The sequence below is a fragment of the Bufo bufo genome, chromosome 2 (assembly GCF_905171765.1).
Source record: "Bufo bufo chromosome 2, aBufBuf1.1, whole genome shotgun sequence".
NCBI lineage: Eukaryota > Metazoa > Chordata > Amphibia > Anura > Bufonidae > Bufo > Bufo bufo.
Genome location: NC_053390.1, coordinates 497,363,885 through 497,391,356, shown reverse-complemented (window position 1 = coordinate 497,391,356; position 27,472 = coordinate 497,363,885). Strand labels below are relative to the sequence as shown.

At 41.7% G+C, this 27,472-nt stretch overlaps 1 protein-coding gene across 2 annotated transcripts in view; it reads left to right on the top strand.

The window, feature by feature from the left end:
- ARHGEF18 (Rho/Rac guanine nucleotide exchange factor 18) overlaps positions 1 to 27,472 on the top strand; it is a 620,551-nt gene that overhangs the window by 220,147 nt on the left and 372,932 nt on the right. For both annotated transcript variants that reach the window (XM_040417798.1, XM_040417797.1), the window contains exons 2-3: positions 702 to 826; positions 9,567 to 9,985. In XM_040417798.1, coding sequence (XP_040273732.1) covers positions 702 to 826; positions 9,567 to 9,985 — 544 coding nt within the window. The remainder of the gene's footprint in view (positions 1 to 701; positions 827 to 9,566; positions 9,986 to 27,472) is intronic.

Genomic DNA, 27,472 nt, shown 5'->3' with positions numbered 1-27,472 from the left:
GCACACATACTTTGAAAGACTGGATATTTCTCTATGGAAATTTTGGAAATGTTTATGATGGCATTCCCATAGAAGTGAATGGAGCAGAAAAAATGTGGCATAATCTGAATACATTGGTATGCTACTTTCATAAATGAAAATAAAGGCAATGTTGGGTACAAATATAGAACACAGCATTTTTTCTGAAGTGTCTGTGGGTAGTGCCTTACTATCTACTGACTGCTACATTATATTATAGGAATGAAAAAAAAGTCAGGGTTAGCTACAAGCACAGGATACGGTACAGTTTTTAAAGTGTCTGTGGATAGTACTTATTTAGAAATGTCTTTGACCTTGAATGAGGAAGTTGTGAACTAGCAGGAAATCAATTACATAAACGACACCAACAGCTCAACATTTATTATTTATTACTTGGGAGTAAAAAAAAAAAAAACACCAATAACATAACTACAGCTACTAAGTAACAACCTTGTCTAACATCTCATGTCTGCGAGCAGCTTGTCCTATAAAAGCACATGTCAGTTTGTGCAGCACACAAAACAAAAAGAATGTCCCCATTTCTGCAAAAGAGCAAGGAATGCAAAAAAGATATATTATGAATACTGAAAGGAGGACACCTCCCCATGACACATGACTATGATTTCCAGTATTGCAATAAGCACATTGAAAATGTTTTTTTTTTTCTGTATTTTGACTTTCAGCATCAGAATGTAAACCGTGCCCTGAATTTGCTGCTATACCAGACTCACGAAGTGTAACCCCAGATGCTGAACCAAGTCCCCCCACTGCGGACACAGGGGAAATGTTCTTCTTGCCAGAAGAAAAGGTAAATAATTGTTCACTTTTAATGTTGCATCCACTGAATGTACCGTAAGTGATGTGAGGATACAACAGGAAAAACAAAGGTCACCATTTACTCATTTTGATTGCATAGATTTCTTACTTATGGAGAATAACATTATTTTTATTCCTTGTGATCTACACATCTCACATTTAAAGGGTTTTCCCCACCAAATACATTTATCCACTTAGTACTGGTTTAAAGTTTTCATGGTAGGACCCCCATGAGCACTAGAATTGCGATTCAAAATCCTCAGCACTGGGGTAAGAATAAGTTTGAATGGAGCAGCAGATGAGTTTGAGCTGTCACTCCATTCAAACTCTATAGGAATGACAAGAGGAAAATACTGCATTACTGTGGATTGGGCGAGAGAATTTTGAAATTGAGGGAAACAATGTTCTAAGCTGTAACATATTAAAGAACTATCCAGAGTGATATGCTCAGTGGTTAAATACATATGCAGGATTGCTAATATAGATGCCATAGTAATAAACACTCATTTTTATTTCAGTTGCTGTGGTATTGCCAATGCAGTTTTTACAGGTGAAACACATGATTTAACATGTGTCACCAGTAAATCGAAAATGCAATCATGGTAAAAAAAATAAAAGCTGGTGTTTTACAATGTGCTTTTGTTGCGATTGAAAAAACAGGGCATACATAAAAATGTAAAGTTCTGGACATTTCATTTATATAATCATCATAATGGTAAGTTATTGATATACCTCTAAGGCCCCTTTCACACGAGCAAATTTTCCATGCGGGCGCAATGCGTGATGCAAACACATTGCGTCTGCACTGAATCCGGACCCATTTATTTCAATGTGTCTGTGTACATGAGCGTTCTTTTTCACGCATCACTTGTGCGTTGCGTGAGAATCGCAGCTTGTTCTATATTCTGCGTTTTTCACGCAGCCCTGGCACCATAGAAGTGAATGGGGCTGCATGAAAAACGCATCGCATCAGCAAGCAAGTGCGGATGCAATGCGTTTTTCACTGATGGTTGCGAAGAGATGTTTGTAAACCTTCCGTTTTTTATCATGCGAGTGAAAAGGCATCAAAACGCATTGCACCCGCGCTGAAAAACTGGAACCACTGAACGCAATCGCAGACAAAACTGACTGAACTTGCTTGCGAAATGGTGCAAGTTTTCCTGAACCTAATCAGTTTTGTTCGTGTGCAAGAAGCCTAATCTAGATCCATCTGTACCAGTGTATTGTCATCTTTTGTGTTAAAGAAGTTGTCTGGATTTTTTATATTGATGATCTATCCTCAGGATAGGTCATCAATATCAGATCAGTGGGGGTCCGACACCCCCACCAATCAGCCATCTCTCTTCCTGTTCACTGCTGCTGTCTATGGCAAAGCAGCAGCAAACAGGAAGAGAAAAGGGAGACGACATGTCTCCTCAAACAGCTGATCGTCAGGAGTGCCAGGTGTCCTGAGGATAGGTCATCAATATTAAAAGCTGTAGAACACCTTTAATTACTTTACACAGTTTAGTGTCATCTGCAAAAAATGTATTATTTTACTGTGCAAGCCTTCTACAAGATCATTAATACATACATTGAGAATAGGGCCCAATACTGACCCCTGAGGTACTCCACTAGTGACAGTGACCCAATCTGAGTGTGTACCGTTAATAACCACCCTCTGTTTTTTTTTATCACTGAGCCAGTTACTTACCTGCATAGACATATGTCCAAGCATTCTCATTTTATGCACCAACCTTTGACATACCCTGGTCCAGTCTACAACTTAGGGGGTTCTGACAGGGATCTGATCTGAGGCTGGGGGGTCTGATAGGGGTTTGATCTGAGGCTGGTGGGGCTATTGGGGGTCTGATCTGAGGCTGGGTGTCTGACAGGGGTCTGATCTGAGGCTGTGGGGCCTATTGGGGGTCTGATCTGATACTGGGGGGATCTGATAGGGGTTTGATCTGTGGCTGGTGGGGCTATTGGGGGTCTGATCTAAGGCTGGGGGGTTTGATGGGGTCTGATCTGAGGCTGGGGGGTCTGATGAGGGTCTAATCTGAGGATGGGGAGGGTCTGATGGGGCTCTGATCTGAGGTTGGGGAGGGTCTGATGAGGGTCTGATCTGAGGCTGATGTAGGATGGGGGGGGGGGGCTGATAGGAGGCTGATTTGAGGTTGATGGAGGTGGGGGGCAGCTCTGAGACTGAGAAAGGGACAAAGGCAGGGACAGTTGCAAAGAAAGAAGTAGGGTCAGTGGCAGGAAGAGTGAAAGCTGAGTGAACCCCTCTGGGTTTAGCTTGGCTGTCATTAATGCCAAATAAAGTACTAAATATATAACATTCTCAACTTAAAAATTTGAATGCTATATGTGGTCAAAATGGCGCCTGTACTATTTGTAATATATAGTGCAGGCGCCATTTTGTGCTGCAAAAATACAGTGCTCTAGATTTTTTTAATTGAAGCGCAATTTCTGTAACTTACCCCTAAGTCACTTATATGTTTGACCAAACGTAAAATTTTTGAGTTGAGAATTTTGTATGGCCTCCGAACGATGTTACAAATATCCAAATGGCCCTCAGCAGAAAAAGGGTTCCCCACCCCTGCTATAAGGTTATACATATTGAGGAAGTAGCAGAAGTCACTGCAGATGATGACATTTTCAAGCACCTAGGACTAATCTGTGGCATGTTGGAGGGGCATAAATCCAGATTGAAAGCAAAGTTTTTTTATCAACATGAAACCTCAAAAATCGAATAAGGTCATGTGGGATGATTGTGTGATACCTCCCGTTTGTCGATGTGATAGGTAACATCACTTGTCGCAGCGGGACAGAATCCTTGAACTGAGAGATCTTGGTTTATCACTCCAGCAGATCACGACACGCCTAGGCCGAGATGTAAATGCAGCGTACTCAAGTTAGGTGTAATAGTGTTCCTGGGTGTTGTAGTGCAATAGACACTAACCTGAGACGGCTGACTCTCTGCAAGGGCAGGTATAGGTAGAAATTGTTCGTGACGCCAGTGCCAATTAAACGGTGGCACGCCGTTTGCGGATGCAGGAATAAATCGAGGAAACGTGGTCTTAAAACAGAACTCCAACTTTAGTAGTTTTGCAAGCAGAGACAATATTGGAAATGCAGTTCCTAAGCATACAGTCGATTTTGCAATTCGGTCGATGCAGGCAATTCAGTTATAGCAGGGTAATTACAGAGTGTTGAACACAGGACTTGCAGCACAGGAGCTTGCACTCTAATTCTGTCTGATCCTGGAATACAGCAATTCTTCACCAAGGCCCATTAACCTAGTTCTGGCTTTATATCCTTGGCTATAGCTTTAATCAGTACCTCCTCTGTCTTTCTGAGTACCTCTTGCTTTTCTGATCTTTGCCTCTGTCTCTCTCAGCTTCTGGAAACTTCCTCAGGCTCTTGAGCTAACATATTCCTGTTTCTGCATATGGGAATTCAGGAGGGAATCTTCTCCTGGACAGCAGGCTTCAGGCCTGGACTTGTCTCAGACATTGTCTAATCTCCAACTGTAGATTACAGACACTAGACTCCGTCTGCCTAGCACTTCCCTGACTGGGCCTTATATAAACTAGGGCTCCCTAGCTCCCTCTATTGACTAGAAGCTGGAATGACACCCCTAGCAAGCCTGTACATGCAAGTGTCATAGTAACAGGGAAACACATAGCATTGCATTACATGACATTTTATAAAACTGACATATAACAACTTCCCCATAATTAGGAGGGACGACAGCACACCAAGTGACACTTTGGTAGTGACGGGTATTACAGTTCCCGTACACTACATAAATACTGCTTAACATTGCATGTTCTGGTGGTTGGGACCAACGATGAACTGGAACAGCAACAGGTGCGCAGAGGCAAACCTCTGCATGAACGGATCGTCTGATTAGAAGAATAGCTTGCAGTGATCCATTCTGTACTGCAACTGAAATTGGATGTCACAACAAAAGCCTAGAGTGGCAAACAGTGTTTACACAAACCATCAGAAGGCATTTGCATGACACTTTGCTATGTGCATGACTTCCATCTACAGGTGTTCTATTGACATCATGCCACTGCTCTCAAAGGCCATCATGGTGCACAGCAAGATAGCTGGGGGAGATTTAGTGGTATATGGTTTAGGTGTGCAGGATTATGATGCAGGCTGATCCACTTCTCACCCTGCCTATGTTAGGACAACTTGTGTTTTGGTCCACTGGGGCGCTGAGTCCCTGGACCTGACCAGGTTCTGATCCAGGGACTTGACACTCTATTTAAATCTCCTGCTGCCAATACACCTTTGCCAGTTATAGGTTTTCACTCCTTTGCTGTACTCCTGGTTCCGTTCTCTTTGTATTTGGATTGCTTATTGTATTGACCTTGGCTTGCCTTTGACCACTCTATGTCTTATAATTTGGTACTGTGATTCCCGTCTAAATAAACAAAAAAGGAGGAGGGTGCGCTCACCTGAATAATGAAGGAAGCACGGAGCACGCTGGGGACAAAGCATGGAATTAACATCCAAAGAAACAGAGATCCAGCTTCCAGTACAAAAAAGTGGCAGCTTTTATTGGAAATAGTGCATTAAAAACCAGACAGGGTATTCATGTCTATGCATTTCGGATCATGTAGTGCCGATCCTTAGTCATGAGTAAGGATCAGCACTACATGATCCGAAACGTTTAGACATGAATACCCTGTTTGGTTTTTAATGCACTATTTCTAATAAAAGATGCCACTTTTTTGACCTGGAAGCTGGATCTCTGTTTCTTTGGATGTGATTCCCGTCTGGTTCTGTATATGTCTACGCTGTTTTCGACCCTTTCCTGTACAACTTTGTATTTGTGTTGTTCGTCTGTGTGTGTGTCTTTATTGCACTTAGCAGAGTAGGGAATGTCGACCAATTGCAGACTTGCCACAGGGCAGGGAAATCGGGCTTGGTTCCAGTTTGGGCTCACTGTCTGTGTTTCTGCCTACTGTGCTGACAGATGATTTGATTATCCAGGTGCATTCATCATAGTAGAACATTCCACAGACAACTATTAATTGCATGTATTTATTCTTTAAGTGCTCATACTCAATACTGAATAAATCGAGATGTTTTAGATATTTTGCTTCCCTTTTTTATCATTTGCCTATCATTAACATGTCTACTGATCCCGTGTTTCCCATAATTTCATGACTTTTCCTTCTTGGCGATGCAATTTCAATGTTGAGGAATGTATTTACTAAAACAGACATGTCAATGAAAGCTGATATGTCCTCAATAAATCGGTTATATAGGACTTTATTTTCTGGCCAAATTGAATAAATTAATGACTTCCAGCTGACAACTCTGACAAAGGAGACCAAGTCTGTCAATATCGAGAACATCATAAGCAATGTGAAATTCGAGATTCGCTACAGCAAGTACCTGTACATTCTGATCTTTACAGTCAAATAGAGAGCAGAAAAGCTCAAACAGTTCTTTAAATAAAAATAGGATGCGTGGTACACTTAAGCCAATCTCAGAAACCAGACTACATGAGCTCACCTATACACAAAATGTTACAGGGGCTGTGTCTCCTCCTAAGGCCTCTTTCACACGACCATTTTTTTTTTCCGTTTTGCGGGCTGTTTTTTGTGTTCCGTATACGGAACCATTCATTTCAATGGTTTCGCAAAAAAAACGGAATGTACTCCGTATGCATTCCGTTTCCGTATTTCCGTTTTTTCCGTTTCGTTGAAAGATAGAACATGCCGTTCCGTGGCTCCATTAAAGTCAATGGGTCCGCAAAAAAACGGAATGCATACGGAAATGCATCCGTATGTCTTCCGTATCCGTTCCGTTTTTTGCGGAACCATCTATTGAAAATGTTATGCCCAGCCCAATTTTTTCTATGAAATTACTGTATACTGTATATGGCATACGGAAAAACGGAATTGAAAAACGGAACGGAAACGGAAACACAACGGAAACAAAAAACGGAACAACGGATCAGTTTAAAACGGACCGCAAAACACTGAAAAAGCCATACGGTCGTGTGAAAGAGGCCTAACTATGCAGCAGGGAAAGAGCTGGGTGTTCACCCTCAGGCATTAGCCTGGAACAAGACCTTTTCACCTACACATAAACTATCCATATCCTGTATATTACAAGAAACCAGTTTCAAAATTTTAACCTGCAGGTACAGAACCCCTGAAATACTGCATTGCATCTTAGGGTACATTTACATACAGCTGCAAGAAAAAGTATGTGAACCCTTTGGAATGATATGGATTTCTGCACAAATTGGTCATAAAATGTGATCTAATCTTCATCTAAGTCACAACAATAGACAATCACAGTCTGCTTAAACTAATAACACACGAAGAATTAAATATTACCATGTTTTTATTGAACACACCATGTAAACATTCACAGTGCAGGTGGAAAAAGTATGTGAACCCCTAGACTAATGACATCTCCAAGAGCTAATTGGAGTGAGGTGTCAGCCAACTGGAGTCCAATCAATGAGATGAGATTGGAGGTGTTGGTTACAGCTGCCCTGCCCTATATAAAACACACACCAGTTCTGGGTTTGCTTTTCACAAGAAGCATTGCCTGATGTGAATGATGCCTCGCACAAAAGAGCTCTCAGAAGACCTACGATTAAGAATTGTTGACTTGCATAAAGCTGGAAAGGGTTATAAAAGTATCTCCAAAAGCCTTGCTGTTCATCAGTCCACGGTAAGACAAATTGTCTATAAATGGAGAAAGTTCAGCACTGCTGCTACTCTCCCTAGGAGTGGCCGTCCTGTAAAGATGACTGCAAGAGCACAGCGCAGACTGCTCAATGAGGTGAAGAAGAATCCTAGAGTGTCAGCTAAAGACTTACAAAAGTCTCTGGCATATGCTAACATCCCTGTTAGCGAATCTACGATGCGTAAAACACTAAACAAAAATGAATTTCATGGGAGGATACCACAGAGGAAGCCACTGCTGTCCAAAAAAAACATTGCTGCACGTTTACAGTTTGCACAAGAGCACCTGGATGTTCCACAGCAGTACTGGCAAAATATTCTGTGGACAGATGAAACCAAAGTTGAGTTGTTTGGAAGAAACACACAACACTATGTGTGGAGAAAAAGAGGCACAGCACACCAACATCAAAACCTCATCCCAACTGTGAAGTATGGTGGTGGAGGCATCATCGTTTGGGGCTGCTTTGCTGCGTCAGGGCCTGGACGGATTGCTATCATTGAAGGAAAAATGAATTCCCAAGTTTATCAAGACATTTTGCAGGAGAACTTAAGGCCATCTGTCCACCAGCTGAAGCTCAACAGAAGATGGGTGTTGCAACAGGACAACGACCCAAAGCATAGAAGTAAATCAACAGAATGGCTTAAACAGGAGAAAATCAGAAGAGAGTCCTGACCTCAACCCGATTGAGATGCTGTGGGATGATCTCAAGAAAGCGATTCACACCAGACATCCCAAGAATATTGCTGAACTGAAACAGTTCTGTAAAGAGGAATGGTCAAGAATTACTCCTGACCGTTGTGCACGTCTGATCTGCAACTACAGGAAACATTTGGTTGAAGTTATTGCTGCCAAAGGAGGTTCAACCAGTTATTAAATCCAAGGGTTCACATACTTTTTCCACCTGCACTGTGAATGTTTACATGGTGTGTTCAATAAAAACATGGTAACATTTAATTCTTTGTGTGTTATTAGTTTAAGCAGACTGTGATTGTCTAATGTTGTGACTTAGATGAAGATTAGATCACATTTTATGACCAATTTGTGCAGAAATCCATATCATTCCAAAGGGTTCACATACTTTTTCTTGCAACTGTATATATATTAGGGTTCCAGCATAGAAAAAAAAAACTAAAAATATAATTTTAATGATATACCTTAAAAGGATCCCAATTGGATCCACTATATAAAGCACAAAGAATACATACCGGATATGTGACCGATAATCACATCCAGCATTTGATAATGACCTGGGGTACGGGAAAAGAATTGTCCCTATGTCTACCCCTATCCTACAACCTCAGCCCAGGGAAGGCTCCTAATGGTGGAGGCCCCCTGTCCGCGTACCTAGACTCCTTATCCCTCAAAAGTCCCTAGAGGGGTATTAAAGGGATAGTTTTAGAGTGCCCCAGGTATGAGGTGGGGATATTAAAGTACCATTAGTGGAAGAAAAACAAAAAACAGAACACATAGTACAGACAAATACAAAACATACAGATAGTCAGGGTTGACTTGATGGTCATACACCTGGGTTACCTCGACGCGTTTCCCCCTAGACAATGCTATGGGATCATCAGGAGGTTCAATAAAACACGGTTGGTCTATACAATGCGATATACAATGCGATTTTACAAGATAAATACTGGCATAAAGCTGGAATAAATCAAAATGAAATTTTTTGACTCATTTTTACCACTATCATGAAGTACAATATGTGACAAGAAAACAATCTCAGAATGGCCTGGATAAGTAAAAGCGTTTTAAAGTTATTACCACATAAAGTGACACATGTCAGATTTGCTAAAAGTGGCCTGGTCCTTAAGGAGAAAAATGGCAGGGTCCTTAAGAGGTTAAAGTAAGTGCATTTGCAAACTAGCAGGCTTTTTGTTTTACAGTGACTCTGTCACAGAACAGCTCTGACATCTCCATGTGTAGCCCTTATCTCTGAACTCTTGCCAGCTCATGAACACACACTATAGCTAAACTGTATCAGTTTGATAATTTTACTTGTTCTCTGTGTTTAGGATGACCAGTCGCTTGATCTGGAGAAATGCTGCAGTGATACAGTGAGCAGCGATGAAGATTTACATTCTCTGGACTCTGCACTTCATGGGACTGAATATTACAAGGATCTAATAATGATGGAGGATAAGAATGTTGATCAAGAAACCACCAAACCTGCAACTGCTGCATTTTGTGTTGCTAGTGGACCCAATATTAGCTTTGACAATGGAGAAGTTGTAATCACATACACTAAGCCTTTCCTCTGTCCAATGACTTTAGAAACTGGAACCACCTCAGTATCTCCAGCAAATAAGGAGGATGGGTCTCAGGAAGAATTGGTAAGGGCACAGGAAGCTATCCCTATTTTAGTGAGGTCACTTTCAACATCTAGGCGCCATAGCTGGGATGATGCAGTTTTACCCACAGATACTGTTCGCAGGTAAGAGACAGAATGAGACGTTATTTACCAAACTAACAGCTCTATAATCTCATATTTACATTTGTGTCTTAGTTTTTTCTAATATTGCATGATTCTGTTTTTCAGGTGCACAGTATTAACCTGCTAATCTTTATTTATTTATTGCCATTGCATATATTTATAGGGCAAACATATTCCAAGAAATGTATAGAGATTTTCATTATTCACAGCAGTCCCTGTCCGTGCAGGGGCCCACAATCCAATTTTCCTATCTTTAACACACCTACGGTAAATTTTGTGGGAAGCCATTTAACCCATCAGTACAGTGTTTGGGTGCGATAGGAAAATTAAGTACCCAGATAAGAACCATGCAAACATAGTGAAAATAAACAAACTCCATGCAGATGGTTTCTTTGGTTAAATCCAAACCCTGGACCAGTGCTGCAAAGTAACAATGCTAACCACTGAGACACCATGATATCCCAAGGTTCATGTCTGTTTTAATAGCTTCATGCATTCCCCATGTACTAACAATTCTGGAACATCTATTCTTAAGGCTCTATGTTGTGCTATTCCTTTATTATTTCTACTAGAAGTTATGAATGAATTGCTAGCAGTCTGCAGTAAGGGTACAGAGGGGAGGTAACCAGTTGGGGTTGTGTACCTGCACAGTCTGAAAATGGTAGCACTGATTGATAGAGTCAGTCTGTGCAGGTACACCCCCCCAACTGGTTGCCACCCCTTTGTACCGTTACTGCAGACTGCCAGCAATTTATTCATAACTTCTAGTAGAAATAATAAAGAAATAGCACAACATAGATCCATAAGAATAGATGCTTCAGAATTATTATATCACAATTCTCTTCAATATATGGGCCCTATTCTCTTCAATATATTTATTAGTGATCTTGTAGAAGGCTTGCACAGTAAAATATCAATTTTTGCAGATGACACTAAACTGTGTAAAGTAATTAACACTGAAGTGGACTGTATACTGCTACAGAGGAATCTGTATAGATTAGAGGCTTGGGCAGATAAGTGGCACATGAGGTTTAACACTGACAAATGTAAGGTTATGCACATGGGAAGGAATAATGCAAGTCACCCGTACATACTAAATGGTAAATCACTGGGTAAGACTGACATGGAAAAGGACCTAGGAATTTTAGTGAAAAGCAAACTAAGCTGTAGAAACCAGTGTCAGGCAGCTGCTGCCAAGGCCAATAAGATAATGAGTTGCATCAAAAGGGGCATAGATGCCCGTGATGAGAACATAGTCCTACCACTTTACAAATCACTAGTCAGACCACACATGGAGTACTGTGTACAATTCTGGGCTCCTGTGAACAAGACAGACTTAGCAGAGCTGGAGAGGGTTCAGAGGAGGGCAAATAAAGTAATAACTGGAATGGGGGGACTACAGTATTCTGAAAGATTATCAAAATTAGGGTTATTCACTTTAGAAAAAAGACGACTGAGGGGAGATCTAATAACTATGTATAAATATATCAGGGGTTAGTGCAGAGATCTCTTCCATCATTTATTTATCCCCAGGACTGTGACCAGGGGCGGATTAAGTGCATCATAGACCCGGGGCTGTTTCCCAAACTTGGGCCCCTTTCCTCTATTTATCAATGACCCCCCCCCCCCCACCTCCCCCCCCCAATTTGGTGTTCTGCCCCATATTTATAGTAAATATTTAATAACTACACAACATGAAATTCTTTGCAAACTTTAACCTCTATTGAAGTTTTTATAACAATGGTAAATGGTCCTTCAAATAATATATTAAATGGATTTTTTTTTTTTATTACAGGGAAAGATTTATCCAAACTAAATTAAAAGGAAAAGTGACTTGGTTACTTATAGCAAACAATCAGATTCCACCTTTCATTTCCGAAATGAGATCTGAAAAATGAAAGGTGGGATCTGATTGGTTGCTTGGGACAACTAAGTCAGTTTTCTGTACAACCAGTTTGGAAAATGTACAATAGTGCCATACTGTATACAATAGTAAGTGTCAGAGGACATACACTCTTACAGACCACATACATTTATAACATCCCCCATAATCATGTTCAGGAAACGAACAATCTAGAATCCGAAAATATTACAAAATCATATGTGCACTCTCCACCCAGTAACTGCCTCCAAGGTTGGCGCAAGTAAATGTGCCTTGTGTATAATGAGACCCCAGTATAAGGCTTTGTCTCACTTCAGGCAGTGGCATTTATCATGTAGAGAAAATTAATACAAGACACTTACTAATTTATTGTGATTGTTCATATTGCCTCCTTTGCTGGATGCATTTTTCCATCACATTATAAAACTGCTCATTTTCATGCTTATTATGACCACCCTGCAATCAGTAGTGGTAATGCTAGCACACTATAGGAAAGATTGTGCACTCATGTGGTCCCGGCCACCAGTGAGTCTGGAACTTTCTCCTATAGTGTGCAAGCACGACCACCGCTGCTGGATTATAGGGTGGTCGTACCTATGGAAACTAGCAGTGTATAATGTGATGGAAAAATGGATCAACCCAGGAAAGGAGACAATATGGATAATCACTATACATTAGTAAGTGGCTCATGTTAACATCGTCTACGAGATAAATGCCATTAGCTGAAGTGAAACAACCGCTTAAGTATAGAAAAAGCAGAGGGTTATACATGTATAAGTTACAAGTTTGGATAAATATTTAAACAAAAAACTTATAAAGCTCCTTTTGCTATATAAAAGTTATGTTTACAGTTGAGGACGAGTTGAAGAAATCCAAGTTTTATTCCATATCTGTTGATATTTTATATCAATCCTTCATACAGCAGATTTGAACTTTACTACCTGGTGGAAGGTTATTTTATTTTTTTTATAATGGATTATTCTGCACTATATAGGCCAAAAAAATAGTATGGAGTGCTTCTTTAACTGGTTATTAAAACTGAAATATACGGTTGTTCAATTAGCAGCTCTGAAAATTGCAATGTATGTCCACATGCAAACATTTCTCAATAGACCAAAGCCTTGCATTTGTTTACACTAAAGTTCCTTTTATAGGGAAGAATGTTTTAGGCAGTCAGACAAACCAAAAGTTCCCAATAACTACTTGATCAGCAGACATGAAGGTGCATTCAAGAGGACCTTTCACCTCTCCTGACATGCCCGTTTTAAGAGCTCCATGCATTCCCCATGTAATAACAATTGTGGAGCATCTAGTCATATGGCTGTATGTTGTGCCATTCCTTTATTATTCCTACTAGAAGTTATGAATGAATTGCTAGCAGTCTGCAGTAAGGGTACAGAGGGGAGGTAACCAGTTGGGGGGGTGTACCTGCAAAGTCTGAAAATGGCAGCACTGATTGGATAGAATGAGTCTGTGCATGAACACCCCTCCAACTGGTTACCTCCCCTCTGTACCCTTACTGCAGACAGCTAGCAATTCATTCATAACTTCTAGTAGAAATAATAGAGGAATGGCACAACATACAGACATAAGAATAGATGTTCCACAATTGTTATTACATGGGGAATGCATGGAGCTATTGCAACGGGCATGTCAGGAGTGGGGAGAGGTCGTCTAACATAAAGCAATCACCTGTGCTGTATGGGGACGAGTGATCACTCGATCGTGACTTTGGGAAAAAATATAAAAAATTTTGAAAACACCATTAACAAATAAACAATATTCTTTATCCGATTAATGCTGGCAGATTTTTAAAAGGCAATTATTGGGAACCATTTTTTCTACAACAACTTTTCCCTGGTAATTTGCCTTAGGTCTAGTTCACACTTCTGTGATAATTTGCCTTAGGCCTAGTTCACAGTTCTGTCATTTGGTCATTGATTTCCATCAGTTAATGTGAGCCCTACACAAAGATAAGGTACAATTTTAATATTTGCACCTATTTTGTGACTCACACCTGGTTTTGGCTCATAGTTACCAATGGAAATCACAGACCAAAAGACTGAAATATGAACTAGGCCTAATGATCGGTCTCTGTAAAAGGAAGTTAACATCTTAAACTTCTTAAAGAATTTTCCTTCGAGACTTTCGGTAGCTGAAATCATTGATGATTTCTGATAGGTCTAAACTTCTTAATAGCTCATGTTCAATGCTCATTAAAGAGAGATTATTGAGTCTTTCTTGTCCCATTTGACTCCTTAGCTCATTTTTAATCAGTTTTAATTTTGAGAAGGATCTCTCACCTGTGCAGTTTGAAACCATCATACATAAATATATTCTCAGAATTATCTCAGTGTTGAAAAAGGTTTGCGTGAGGCCATTTTGATGAAGAAATAAGAACATATGTAGTTCTGGTATTTTCTCACCACAGGATGTCATTGTTTGTGACTTTGAAGTAGAGAGAAAACTTGAAAATTGAATAAATTCCGTTTCAGTCACATCTGGCATTAGGTCATCTGGATATGACTGAACCAGGTTTGCAGCGGCTTCCCGAATTTTAGAAGTGGCAAGTGTAGACAGGTTGGATAAAAATCCAAACTTGGAGCAGAGATCATTATAAGCCTCCAGTCTTTGCTGTAAACCACTATATAAGTGATCAATGACAATGGTAGAAACATCAAATTTGAATTTCTCCCTGGGTGTCAGTACAGTGCTTTCTCCTTGCCCTTCATCATAGCGTGAATTACGTGGCCGAAACCGCTTTAGAGCAGCATTATAATCGCTGTGGCCACATAACGCAATTGCTTTCTGTTCAAAATGGTCAAAATTTTCTCTTTGGCTCTGTACAAAACTTGAATGAGATTGCATTAAAGCAACTACAGTGTTTAAATTCAAGCCAGCTTCTTGCAGCAAAAGGTTTGTATTGTGAAACCCTTCTAAAATGGTGTTCCAAAAAACTAAAAGAATAGTAGAATCAAGTTCAGAAAACTTGTCCAGCAAAGAGCAGGCTTCATTTTTACATGAAGAATAGTCAGTGTCAGAGGACATGCACTGTAACAGACCACATATAGACTCATAACCCTTATAAAGTGCTGATACAGCATCATATCGTGCAGACCAACTGGTACCAGAAAGATGCTTAACAACTGGTAGACCTAAAGCTTTCTGTTTTTCAACAAGCTGTCTCCATCTTGGAGATGATGAAGAAAAAAAAACATAAAGTTGTTCAAGATTGTTAAAAAATGAGTAGACAACTTGGTTGCATTCTGCACAGTTTTTACCCACTAGATTAAGAGAGTGTGCAGCACATGGAATGAATGATGCGTAACAGCATCGCTCTCTTATTATAGTTTGGACACCATTGTACTTGCCACTCATGTTGGCAGCGTTATCATAAGATTGACCCCGACAATCTTTGATATCAATGTTATGCTTATGTAGGAAATCCAAAATTAGCTGAGCTATTTTTTTGCCAGAGTGACCAAATACTGGTAAAAATGTTAAAAACCTTTCAACAGGGCCTGTTGGTAACACATATCGTACAATGAAAGTTAACTGGTCAGAGTGTGTGATATCAGGTGTAGAATCTACAGATATGGAATAAAACTTAGCTTTCTTCAACTCATCCATAATTTTACACATAACTTTGGACCCCAAAATTAGTATAAGTTCTTCACAGACAGTGGAGGAAAGATAAGATGTGTGGCCTTTTCCTTTGTTAGCATAATGCTTGATGTGCTCTTTAAGAAATGCATCAACATGTCCCATAACTTCTAAGATCCCTAAATAATTTCCGTTATGGGGGGAGCCAATAATTTCATCTTTGCCTCTCAGCGGAAGGCCTCTTTCAGCAAAGTGCTGGATGACAATTATACATCTCTTAAGTACCTTGTGCCAGTACAGCGTTTCAGCTTCTAACTGTGAAATTATTTGACTGTCAACTCTCCCACAGCTTTGACCTCTTGCTACTAGTGCTAACACAGATTTTTTGTGATTATCACTACTTTCATGCCTGATGATACGACACACTGCATGTTTCCAGTCATTAAAGCCAACAGTGAAAGGGCCACGTGTACTGGCTATCAGTTTGCAAGCAAAGCAATATAACTTTCCATTACATGGAGAATAACATAACCAACTTCTCTCTGAGATTTCGTTGGTTTTTGGGTTAACATGAGTGAAGAATGATTTTTTACAGTAACGATAATATCCATCACTGGAAAATACACCTGTTTTTTTAAAGTCTGCATCTACAAATTGGCAAACCTTACTTCCCTTGGAAACAAAGTACTCCAAAAATTCTTTGGAGATATGTTCTCCCCACATTCCTAGATCACTAGGAAATTGCACCATTTCAAATCTTGAGGATGTTCCACAGGATCTTTTCTATGAACGTCTAATACAGAATCAGATGACTCTAATTCAATGGATATATTATTTGGGTCGCATGCTAAAATAGGTGTTACACTGGTGCTAGGCTCATGGTCTGTTCCAGGCTGAGTTTTCTTTGTGAAGAATGAAGCTATCTTTGGCATTTTAGCAAGCTGTTCTCTTTGCTGTTGCTCTCTTAACTGTTGTTCTTTCCTTTTTTGAGCTCCTGATTTCTGTGTTGAATGCATCTATTAAAATATCAATTAAAGTAAAGTAAGTAAGAATGCCGATCTTACTTATTTATAAAAATATGATGGTAGAAATTTGGTATGTATGGTATCACTCAGAGTATGGCCTCTTGCACACGACCGTATGCCCTCCGAGACATGCGGTCCATATGTTCCAGAGCGGCATTGATCGTGCGCATGGGAACAAACAGCATCATAGATTACAATGATGCTGTGCACGTCGGGCCGCCCGCGGGACTATTGTCCCACACTCATATGATCTTATGAGTGCAGGACATTAGTCCCGAGGGTGGCCCAACGTGCACAGCATCATTGTAATCTATGATGCTGTGTGTTCCCGTGTGCACGATATGTCTCAGAGGGCATACGGTCGTGTGCAAGAAGCCTATAACAAATGTGAGAATAGTGCAGTGCAGTGTCTAAAGTGCAATAATAGGGGGAAATAGCTTACCTTCCCATATGGAAGATCCAGTCCTGTTCGGTTGTTGCTGATATCTGAAAGCACTGGATGCTTATCTGCAAGGTTAAAACAATTGAACATAAAAATCATAACTTTTTATTTTATTTTATTAGACCATTTTGAAAAAAATGAATTAATTATTACAGGGAACTGTAGGTAATATATTGTTACCAGATACCACAGGAGTCTATGTCTCATTGGGTTAGCTTCAGGGGACCAACACAATATGAGGAAGCAGCTTCTAATGTTGGGATTGATACCATTGATTGATGGATATATATGCCAAACAATAACAAAAGTACGCTCACCACAGCTCCTTCTCCTAATGCAGTGTGCTTTCCCCATGGCTCAAAACAAGTCCGCAGACCGATGGACAGAAAACCAGTTGCGGCAAGCCTTGGTTAAAATCAAACTTTTATTCCATCATCTGAATAAAATTAGCAGTACAGTAGTAGATCACCCATAACATACGTGTAGGTTATGGGTGAACTACTACTGTACGGCTACTTTTGTTCAAATGATAAAAAAAAAAAAGTAGGATGATTTTAACCACCTCCCGTCCGCCCATAGACTATAAACGTCCGGGAGGTGGTTCTCTATTTCTGAATGGACGTTCCAGAACGTCCGTTCAGAAAGTGCAGCTGCACGCTAATCGTGCAGCTGCAGAGCGGGTTGCCCGCTGTCAGTGACAGCAGGGCAACCCAGAGAGAAGGCAGGGACAGTGCCCAGGTGTCCCTGCCTTCTGGATCGCTGCATACACAGCACTCACCGACCGCCGGGACTGGAGAGTGCAGGAGCTGTGTGAGGTCTTTCAGAGACCTCGATCAGCTCTGCACTGAGGCTGTACAGCGCAGTATTATGCTGTACAGCCTCTCTGGGGGGTGTATTTCTCCTGTAACTGGGGCTACTATGTCAGCCCCAGTTACAGGAGAAATCAACAGTGAAAAAAAAAAGAAAAAGTGAAGTAAATATCCCCCAGAGGTCTTGTATGACTTTATGGGGGACGAAAAGTGTAAAATAAAAAAAATTCAAATAAAGGGTTAAAAAAAAAAAAAAAAAAGGTTTCACATGTAAAAAAAAAAATTCCCCAAGTAAGGAATAAAAAAAATAATTTAAAAATAGAAAAAATAAAATATAATAGACATATTTGGTATTACCGCGTCCGTAAAAACCAGCTCTATAAAAATATCACATGACTTAACCCCTCGGGTGAACACCGTAAGAAAAAAAAAACAACTGTGTCAAAACAAGCAATTATTGTCACCTTACATCACAAAAGGTGCAACACCAAGTGATCAAAAACGCGTATGTCCCACAAAATGGTACCAATAAAACCGCCACCTCATCCTCAAAAAATTAGCCCCTACATAAGAAAATCTCTCAAAAAATAAAAAAAACTATAGCTCTTAGAACATGGAGACACTAAAACATCATTTTTTTGGTTTCAAAAATGCTATTATTGTGTTAAAGTGAAACAAATAAAAAAAAGTATACATATTAAGTATTGCCGCGTCCGTAAAAAACAGCTCTATAAAAATATCACATGAGCTAACCCCTCAGGTGAACACCGGAATTTTTTTTTTTTAAAACTGTGTAAAAACATGCAATTTTTGTCACCTTACATCACAAAAGGTGCAACACCAAGGGATCAAAAACGCGTATGTACCACAAAATGGTACCAATAAAACCGTCACCTCATCCCGCAAAAAATGAGCCCCTACATAAGAAAATCTCTCAAATAAGAAAAAAACTATAGCTCTCAGAACATGGACACATTAAAACATAAATTTTTTGTTTAAAAAATGCTATTATTGTGTTAAAACTTTAGTAAATAAGAAAAAGTATACATATTAGGTATCGTCACGTCCGTAACAATCTTCTCTATAAAAATGTCACTTGACTGAACCCCTCAGGTGAACGCTGTAAAAATAAATAAATAGAAACTGTGCTAAAACAACCAATTGTTTGGTCACCTTGCCCCATAAAGTGTTATAATGAATGATCAAAAAATCATATGTACCCAAAAATAGTAGCAATTAAACTGGCACCTTATCCCCTAGTTTCCAAAATGGGATCACTTCTTGGGAGTTTCTACTGTAAGGGTGCATCAGGGGGCTTCAAATGGGACATGGCATCTAAAAACCATGCGGAGTTCTTTTTCTTCTGTGCCCTGCCGTGTGCCCATACAGCAGTTTATGACCACATGTGGGGTGTTTCTGTAAACCGCAGAATCTGGGTAATAAATGTTGAGTTTTGTTTGGCTGTTAACCATCGATGTGTTAAAGAAAAAAATTGATTAAAATGGAAAATCTGCCAAAAAAGTGAAATTTAATTCTTGTGGAACGCCTAAAGGGTTACCAAAGTTTGTAAAATCGGTTTTAAATATCTTGAGGGGTGTAGTTTCTACAATGGGGTCATTTATGGGGGTATCCACTATGTAGGCCTCACAAAGTGACTTCAGACCTGAACTGGTCCTTAAAAAGTGGGTTTTGGCAATTTTCTTAAAAATTGGAAGAATTGCTTCTAAACTTCTAAGCCTTCTAACGTCCTAAAAAAATAAAATGACATTTCCAAAATGATGCCAACATAAAGTAGACATATGGGGAATGTTAAGTAATAAATATTTTATGAGGTATCACTTTCTGTTTTAAAAGCAGAGAAATAGAAATTTAGAAAATTGCGAATTTTTCAAAATTTTTGGTACATTTGGGATTTTTTCAGAAATAAAGGTGAAATATTTTGACTCAAATTTATGACTATCATGAAGTACAATGTGTCACGAGAAAACAATCTCTGAATGACTTGGATAAGTAAAGGCGTTCCAAAGTTATTACCACATAAAGTGAGATATGTCAGTTTTGCAAAATTAGGCATGGTCAGGAAGGGGGCAAATGGCCCAGGTGGCAAGTGGTTAACAAAGGCTCTGGATTTGGTTTTCTGATTTACATATGCTCCATATATAAATATATTTAACTTCTCACCTTTGAAATGAATGGCTTGTGATTTTCTTGTTGGACTGCTAGCCCTTGTCTTGTCGGACTGACTGCCTGCCCTCGTCTTGTAGGCTTCTGTGAGACGTATTTCGGAGGTGATAAAGAGATCTGTAGAATAAATATAACATATTATTCTAGCAGCATGTTGAAATCCTTAAAGGGAATCTGTCAACAGCGACCTCCTACTAAACAGTTTGCACAGACACAGCTTCTTACCTTCAAAATGAATGGCTTGTGATCGTCTTGTAGGACTGCCTGCCCTTGTCTTGTAGGACTGCCTGCCCTTGTTTTGTAGGACTGCCTGCCCTTGTTTTGTAGGACTGCCTGCCCTTGTATTGTAGGCTTCTGTGAGACGTATTTCGGAGGCGATAATGATATCTGTAGAATAAATATAACATATTCTAGCTGCACGCTAAAATCCCTAAAGGGGTTGGACACTTTCTGGCTACTGTTGATCAATGTGTTTGTGAGATCATTATATAGCACTTACTAATATAGTCCTTGTTGAAATTCTGCACCATTTTCTATATTTTATCAAGTATGCTTCCTTATTTCCATAGAGATCCTGTCCATAAAATAGCAGCTGATGGTCCTGTGACCAGGGAAATCACCTCCATTTGATGGCTCATCCATTCAAACACACTGCACCTGTACTAAACTCCCAACAGAACAAGTACAGATGGCAGATGCAGTGGCTTTGAATAGAGGAGACGTCACATGGAGGTGATTTGCCTGGTCACATGACCCTCCATTATCGGCCATCTTATGGACAGGACCTCTGTGTGGACAGCACAAGAGACTTTGTAAACAAGGTTAATACCTTATAAAATATAGAAAATGGTGCAGAATTTCACCAAGGACTACTAGTAAGTGTCATATCATCTCAGAAACACATTGGTCAACAATTACCAGAAAGTGGCCAACCCCTTTAAAGGGAATTTCTCACCAGCGACCTGCCTACCAAACAGTTTGCATAGACACAGCTTCTTACCGTCGAAATGAATTGCTTGTGATCCTCTTGTAGGACTGCCTGCCGTTGTCTTGTAGGCTTCTGTGAGACGTATTTCGGAGGTTATAATGATATCTGTAGAATAAATATAACATATTATTCTAGCTGCACGCTAAAATCCTTAAAGGGAATTTCTCACCAGCGACCTTCCTACCAAACAGTTTGCACAGACACAGCTTCTTACCGTCAAAATGAATGGCTTGTGATCCTCTTGTAGGGCTGTCTGTCCTTGTGTTTTTTGCTTCTGTGCGATGCTGGATTTCACAGGAGGTAATGATAGTGGAATAAGCAGATCTGTAGAATAAATATAACATGATGGTGGATTAGTAATCTCTATATTTGAGGAGGAACCACTCTGGAGCTTTGGCTCGGTTCTGACTGAAATGGCGGCTGCTGGCCAATGTCTCTGTGCCACTGCTCTGTCTCTCTCCTCACAGGTGCCCAGTAGTGTTGAGCGAACTTCTGTTTTCAAGTTCGGTATATAAGGTATGGGTTATCTAAGAATTCCGTTATGGATTCTGCAAACAGCAACCATAACTTAGGGTCCGTGGTAGCGTGGTAGTGTTTGAACATCAAAATGGTGGATTACTATTGATCCTTCTCCTCGCACATGCCCAGACCAGCACACCAAGTGTTTGAACATCAAAATAGTGGATTATTAATCCCTGTATCATACAGGATTAATAATCCACCATTTTGATGGTCAAAAACTTGGTGTGCTGGGCTAGGCACCTTTAAAGAGAAGGATCAATTGTAATCCACCATTTTAATATCAAACACTTGGTGTAATAATCCACCATTTTTATAGTCAAACACACTTTGTGATGGGCAGTGGCACCTGTGAAAAAAGAGGCAGAGCAGAGGCCAGACAGCAGCAGCCATTTCAGTCAGATTAGAGCCAAAGCTGCAGAGTGGCTGTAGCCTGTAATCTGACTAAATTGGCGGCTGCTGGCCAGTGTCTCTGTGCCACTGCTCTGTCTCTGTCCTCACAAGTGCCCAATAGTGTTGAGCGAACTTCTGTTTTCAAGTTCGGTATATAAGGTATGGGTTATCTAAGAATTCCGTTATGGATTCTGCAAACAGGAACCATAATTTAGGGTCCGTGGAAGCGGAATATCCATAACGGAATTCTTAGATAACCCGAACCTTATACGCCGAACTTGAAAACAGAAGTTCGCTCATCCCTAATCCCCAGCCCAGCACACCAAGTGTTTGAACATCAAAATGCTGGATTATTAATCCCTATATCATACAGGGATTAATAATTCATCATTTTGATGGTCAAAAACTTGGTGTGCTGGGCTAGGCACCTGTAAAGAGAAGGATCAATTGTAATGCACAATTTTAATATCAAACACTTGGTGTAATAATCCATAATTTTTATAGTCAAACACACTTTGTGATGGGCAGTGGCACCTGTGAAAAAGAGGCAGAGCAGAGGCCAGACAGCAGCAGCCATTTCAGTCAGATTAGAGCCAAAGCTGCAGAGACACAGCCCACAGTCCCACTGCCCTGCTGCCCAGGCCATCACCATTCATTAAAATTTACTAGCTTTGGCTGCTGCTGTGCCTGCTCACTGGAATGCTGGAAGTTAACCCCGACGAAACTAGTCCTCCTTGCTGCTTTCTCTCACAGACCCAGCCAGGCTGTCCTGACTCCTGGCGCTGGCAATAGTAGTGCTGGCACTGAGAAGACTGGGGGCGGGCACATCGGTGGCGGGAATAAAGCATTGCAGCACGCCTTCTGTGTTCTGTGACGGAGGAGGCGGAGCTACAGTGAGTGACTGACTGAGTCATGTGCCCCCCCTCCTCTCCTTAGCACTCTGTCTTTTCGAATCCACCCTGCTTCATTTTTACAGCCTTCCACCGCGGCGCTGACGGGGGCGGCATCAAGCAAGCCGGCTGGTTGTTACTGTCTGCACTGCAGCAGGCAGCGCAGCGGCGCGTGTAAGTGAAGCGCTGGCTGTGCTTCGCTACGCTACTGCAGATATATTTTAGTAACTTGGGGTCTGGTGGTGGGCCCAAAATGGGGCGTTTAGGATGGCAAATTAGCGATGGGCCCTTCACTCACCCTGAGCCCGGGGCTGCCGACCCAAACGCCCCAATTATAATCCGCCACTGACTGTGACTGTGATAAGGGGACATCCTCTGCGAGGAAAAGAAGTTTTCTACACAAACATAGAAGAGGATTCCTTACGGTAAGAGCAGTGAGACTATGGAACTCTCTGCCTGAGGAGGTGGTGATGGTGAGTACAATAAAGGAATTCAAGAGGGGCCTGGATGTATTTCTGGAGTGTAATAATATTACAGGCTATAGCTACTAGAGATGGTTTGCTGAGCCAGGGAGTTATTCTGATTGCATGATTGGAGTCGGGAAGGAATTTTTTCCCCCTTAAGTGGGGAAAATTGGCTTCTACCTCACAGTGTTTTTCTTGCCTTCCTCTGGATCAACTGGCAGGATAACAGGCCGAACTGGATGGACAGATGTCTTTTTTCGGCCTTATAAACTATGTTACTATGTTATTACACAGGGAATGCATGAAGCTATTAAAACAGGCATGTCAGGAGTGGTGAAAGGTCCTCTTTAATGACCAAGCCCTATTTTTCAAATCTGACATGGCTCACTTTATGTGGTAATAACTATGGAATGCTTTTTACTTATTCATGCGTTTCTCAGATTGTTTTCTTGTGACACATAGCACTTCATGTTAGTAGTAAATTTGAGTTGATAGAGATTTTTTTTTTCAATTATTTGATTCGGACAATTTACCGAATTTTCCAAAAAGATTCGATTCAATCCGAATTTATTTGTGATGAATCGAGAAAAAATCAGTTATTTCCCAGCTGCCGAGAGCCTGTATATTGGTGAAGAACACTGTGCATCACAGAAACATGCATAGGTAGTCCGCTGTGGTAGTGAAACAGTTACTTTGTAACAGGCAGTTGACAAGCGTCACTCTTAGAATCGCTTCATACTTTACTTATTTATTTAGTTACGGGGCCAAATCTCACTAAGTAACTCAAGTGTGAATATAACCTTATAAGTCAATGTTAGCGTCAGGTATAAAGATATAAAAGATATAAAATGGTCCAAGATTGTACTATATAGTGAAAGAGCGCATTCCTTTTACACTGTTGTCAGCTGATTCCACATAGATTTCTACAGAACCTGTTCTGTTACACACTGAAACAAGTAGTGGCCCCATGACAGGAGAGTGTGTCAGCAATACATTTGTGTTGACGTCACTGTTTCTTTTGCTCTTCTTCTCATCCATCATAAGAGCAACCCCAAAAAAATGGATCCTGTCTTTGGAGCATCCACCTTCACATGGTCAGCATTTGGTCAGTAATCCATCAGTATTGCTAAGGCCAAAAAAAACTGGAGTGGATCCAAAACAGAGATGACATATGACTGGAAAGTTTGCATTTCTGTGTTTTGAACTTACTCCTGCTTTTGGCTTCCAAATCATGAGTGTATCCTGATGCAAAATAGGGACCGTGTGATACATGCCTTATGGATGCTCCAAAGACAGGATCCGTTGTGTTTCAAATTTTTACATCCTTCTGACTGATCAGAAAAATGGGTAAAATAAATAGTGATGTTAAAATGGTCAAACAGGGACAGTAGTGACCCCGTCATAGAGTGTGGAGGGTGGCAACCACACGAGGAGTCAAAACAGTGGTCAAGTTACATTATGGGGAGGGTGGAAACCACATGAGGAGTCAACACAATGGCCCAGTCACAGAGTGGTGAGACAGCAACCGCATGAGAAGTCAACATAGTGGTCAGTCACAGAGTGGTGAGAGTGGCAAACGCAAGAGGAGTCAACACAGTGACCCAGTCACAGAGTGGTGAGGTGGCAACTGCATAAGGAGTCAACATAGTGGTCAGTCACAGAGTGGTGAGGGTGGCAAATGCATGAGGAGTCAACACAATGGCTCAGTTACGTTATGGGGAAGGTGGCAACTGCATGAGGAGTCAACACAGTGGCCCAGTCACAGAGTGGTGAGATGGCAACCGCATGAGGAGTCAACATAATGGTGAGTCACAGAATGGTGAGGGTGGCAAGCGCATGAGGAGTTAACACAGTGGGCCAGTCACAGGGTGGGGGACAACAGCAGTGGCAGTAACAGCACAAGATGGTGGGTGGCAGTAGGAGAACACGTCAGCAGATGAAGAAGGTATGTGGCATCAGGCAGGTGGCAGCATCAGATTAGTGGGTGAAGCAGGTGGCCATAAGAAATGGGTCTCTTTTCACAAAGTTTGAGTGTGGCACCCAGAATGATCTAGTCTGATTCATCAGGCACTGGCATGTGGAATCCTAGCTGATCCACTCCTGATTCATCTTCACAAAGGTTGGTCTCTCCACATTTTGAGTGGAAAGGCGTGTAACTATGCTCCCAGCCGCACCAAACACCCGCTCTGATGCCACACTACTGGCCGGGCAGGAAAGCTTGTCCAGGGCAAACTCGGACAGTTGCTGCCACAAATCAAGTTTGGCTGCCCAGTATTCCAGGGGATCTTGGATGTGGGGTGGCAGGGTGCAGTCCAAGTATGCCACCCTGCTGGTTCAGGTTCTTCTCCATGTCTTACTGCTGCTGGTGGGTGGTTTCTTCAGTAGGTGGGTGAAGAAAGTGCTCATTAGAGACTCCAGACTTAAGTTGCTGCTGATGGAGTTGGTGCCTCTCCTGCCCACACCTCCAGCAGCCATGGCAGTTAAATGTGAGTGCAGAGGGCACCATGAGGATAGGTGATGGTGCACATAGGCAGTGACCAACTGACTGCATAGGATTGCTCGATAGTAGTTAAGTTTATCCTCCCTTTCAGCGAGTGGAAAAAAGGCCCCGATTTTGGAGTGGTAGCAAGGGTCTAACATGGTGGAGAGCCAGTATTTATCGCTCTGCCGAATGGTGATAATACAGCTGTCACTACGCAAGCAACTCGGAATGCATCTGGCCATTTGCGCAAGGGACTCGGATGCACTCCCTGCCTCCATCTTCACTGCATACTGCCACTGTGTGTCAGGTTAATCTGCCTGGTCTTCCTCGTCGCCCTGTAGCTCCTCCTGCTTCTATCCTTTCACTTGTGCAGAAAACCCACCCATTTCTGTATACATTGCTTGTGCTGGAATGTCCTCCTCCTGCAGTTCAGCCCCCACAGGGCTCAGGTGGCCGTAAAAAATTTAAGCGCCACACCTCCTGTCCCCTGGCCAGACAGATTTATCAGCATCTGCTCCACGACATGAAGGAGTGGAATAACGTTGTTCATCCCGTAGTCTTGGCAAATGACAAATAAAGTGGCCTCCTCAAATGGCCTGAGCAAATAGCAGGTGTTACGCATGAGCTGCCACTGGCTAACGTGAAAGTTACACAGGGGAGTCCTCCTGTCTGCCTGCATCATCAAGAAATCGTTAACGGCCTTTCTTTGCTCATATAGTCGGTACAACATCTGGAGGGTGGAGTTCCAACGGGTGGAAACGTCACATATCAGCTTAAGGAGGTAGTGATTTGCAGTGTAAGAGTGCCTGAAGTGCATGCACAGTTTCCTAGTGATTTTCAGAATGTCTTGCAATTGGTTGGAAGACTTTAGGTACCGCCTAACAACCAGATTAAAGACATGTGCCATGTAGGGTGCATGGGTAAGCCCCTCTTGCTGCAGCGTATATTCTTCCCGTTGTCTTTGACCATGGTTCCAATTTTAAGTTGGTGAGCAGACAGTCAGGATTCGATTTCCTCTTGAAGGACGTGTAGCAGTTGCTCTGCACAGGTGGTATGCTGAAGTAGCACACTGAATTGTTCTGCAGTGGAGACTGTGGACAAGGTGGAGGATGAGGAGGTAGCGGAGGAAAATTCTCACACTGACGAGTAGGACGTTTTCCCCCACCACTCCGTGCTGACTGCCTGCTGCTGCCTCCGCGAACCCATGCACCAATAGATCTTTCGGGAAAGGTAGGCTTCTGCGTAGCAGGTAGTCTACCCCGGGTACATATGGCTTCAGACCTCACACTGCTGCCACCCTGCTGATTCACTGCCATGCTACCAACCTGCTGCCTCAGTCGCAAGCTGCCACCCTCTTCTCAATCATTGGTTAAGTTGTGACATAATAGGTCTATATATATCTTTACTTAAAGGGGTTGTCCGGGTTTAGAGCTGAACCTGGACATACCTCCATTTCCGCCCCTTCAGCCCCCCTGACATGAGCATCGGAGCAGGTCATGCTCCGATGCTCTCCTTTGCCCTGCGCTAAATCGCAAAGGCATTTTTTGGAGATCCGGTGACGTACCGGGGCTCTCCATGGGGCTGCCAGGAACCCTGGTGATATCACCGGCACTGATGGACGGGATTTAGCGCTGCCCTAGCCAGTAAAACGGCTAGGGCAGCGCTAAAGCCCGCCCATCAGAGCCGGTGACGTCACCGAACACACTGCCGGGCGGAAGCTTCCGCTCGGCCGTGTGTTATTGAAAACAAAAGAGCCCGTGCCCTGCGCGATCTAGCGCAGGGCAGGGGAATGCATCGGAGCATAAG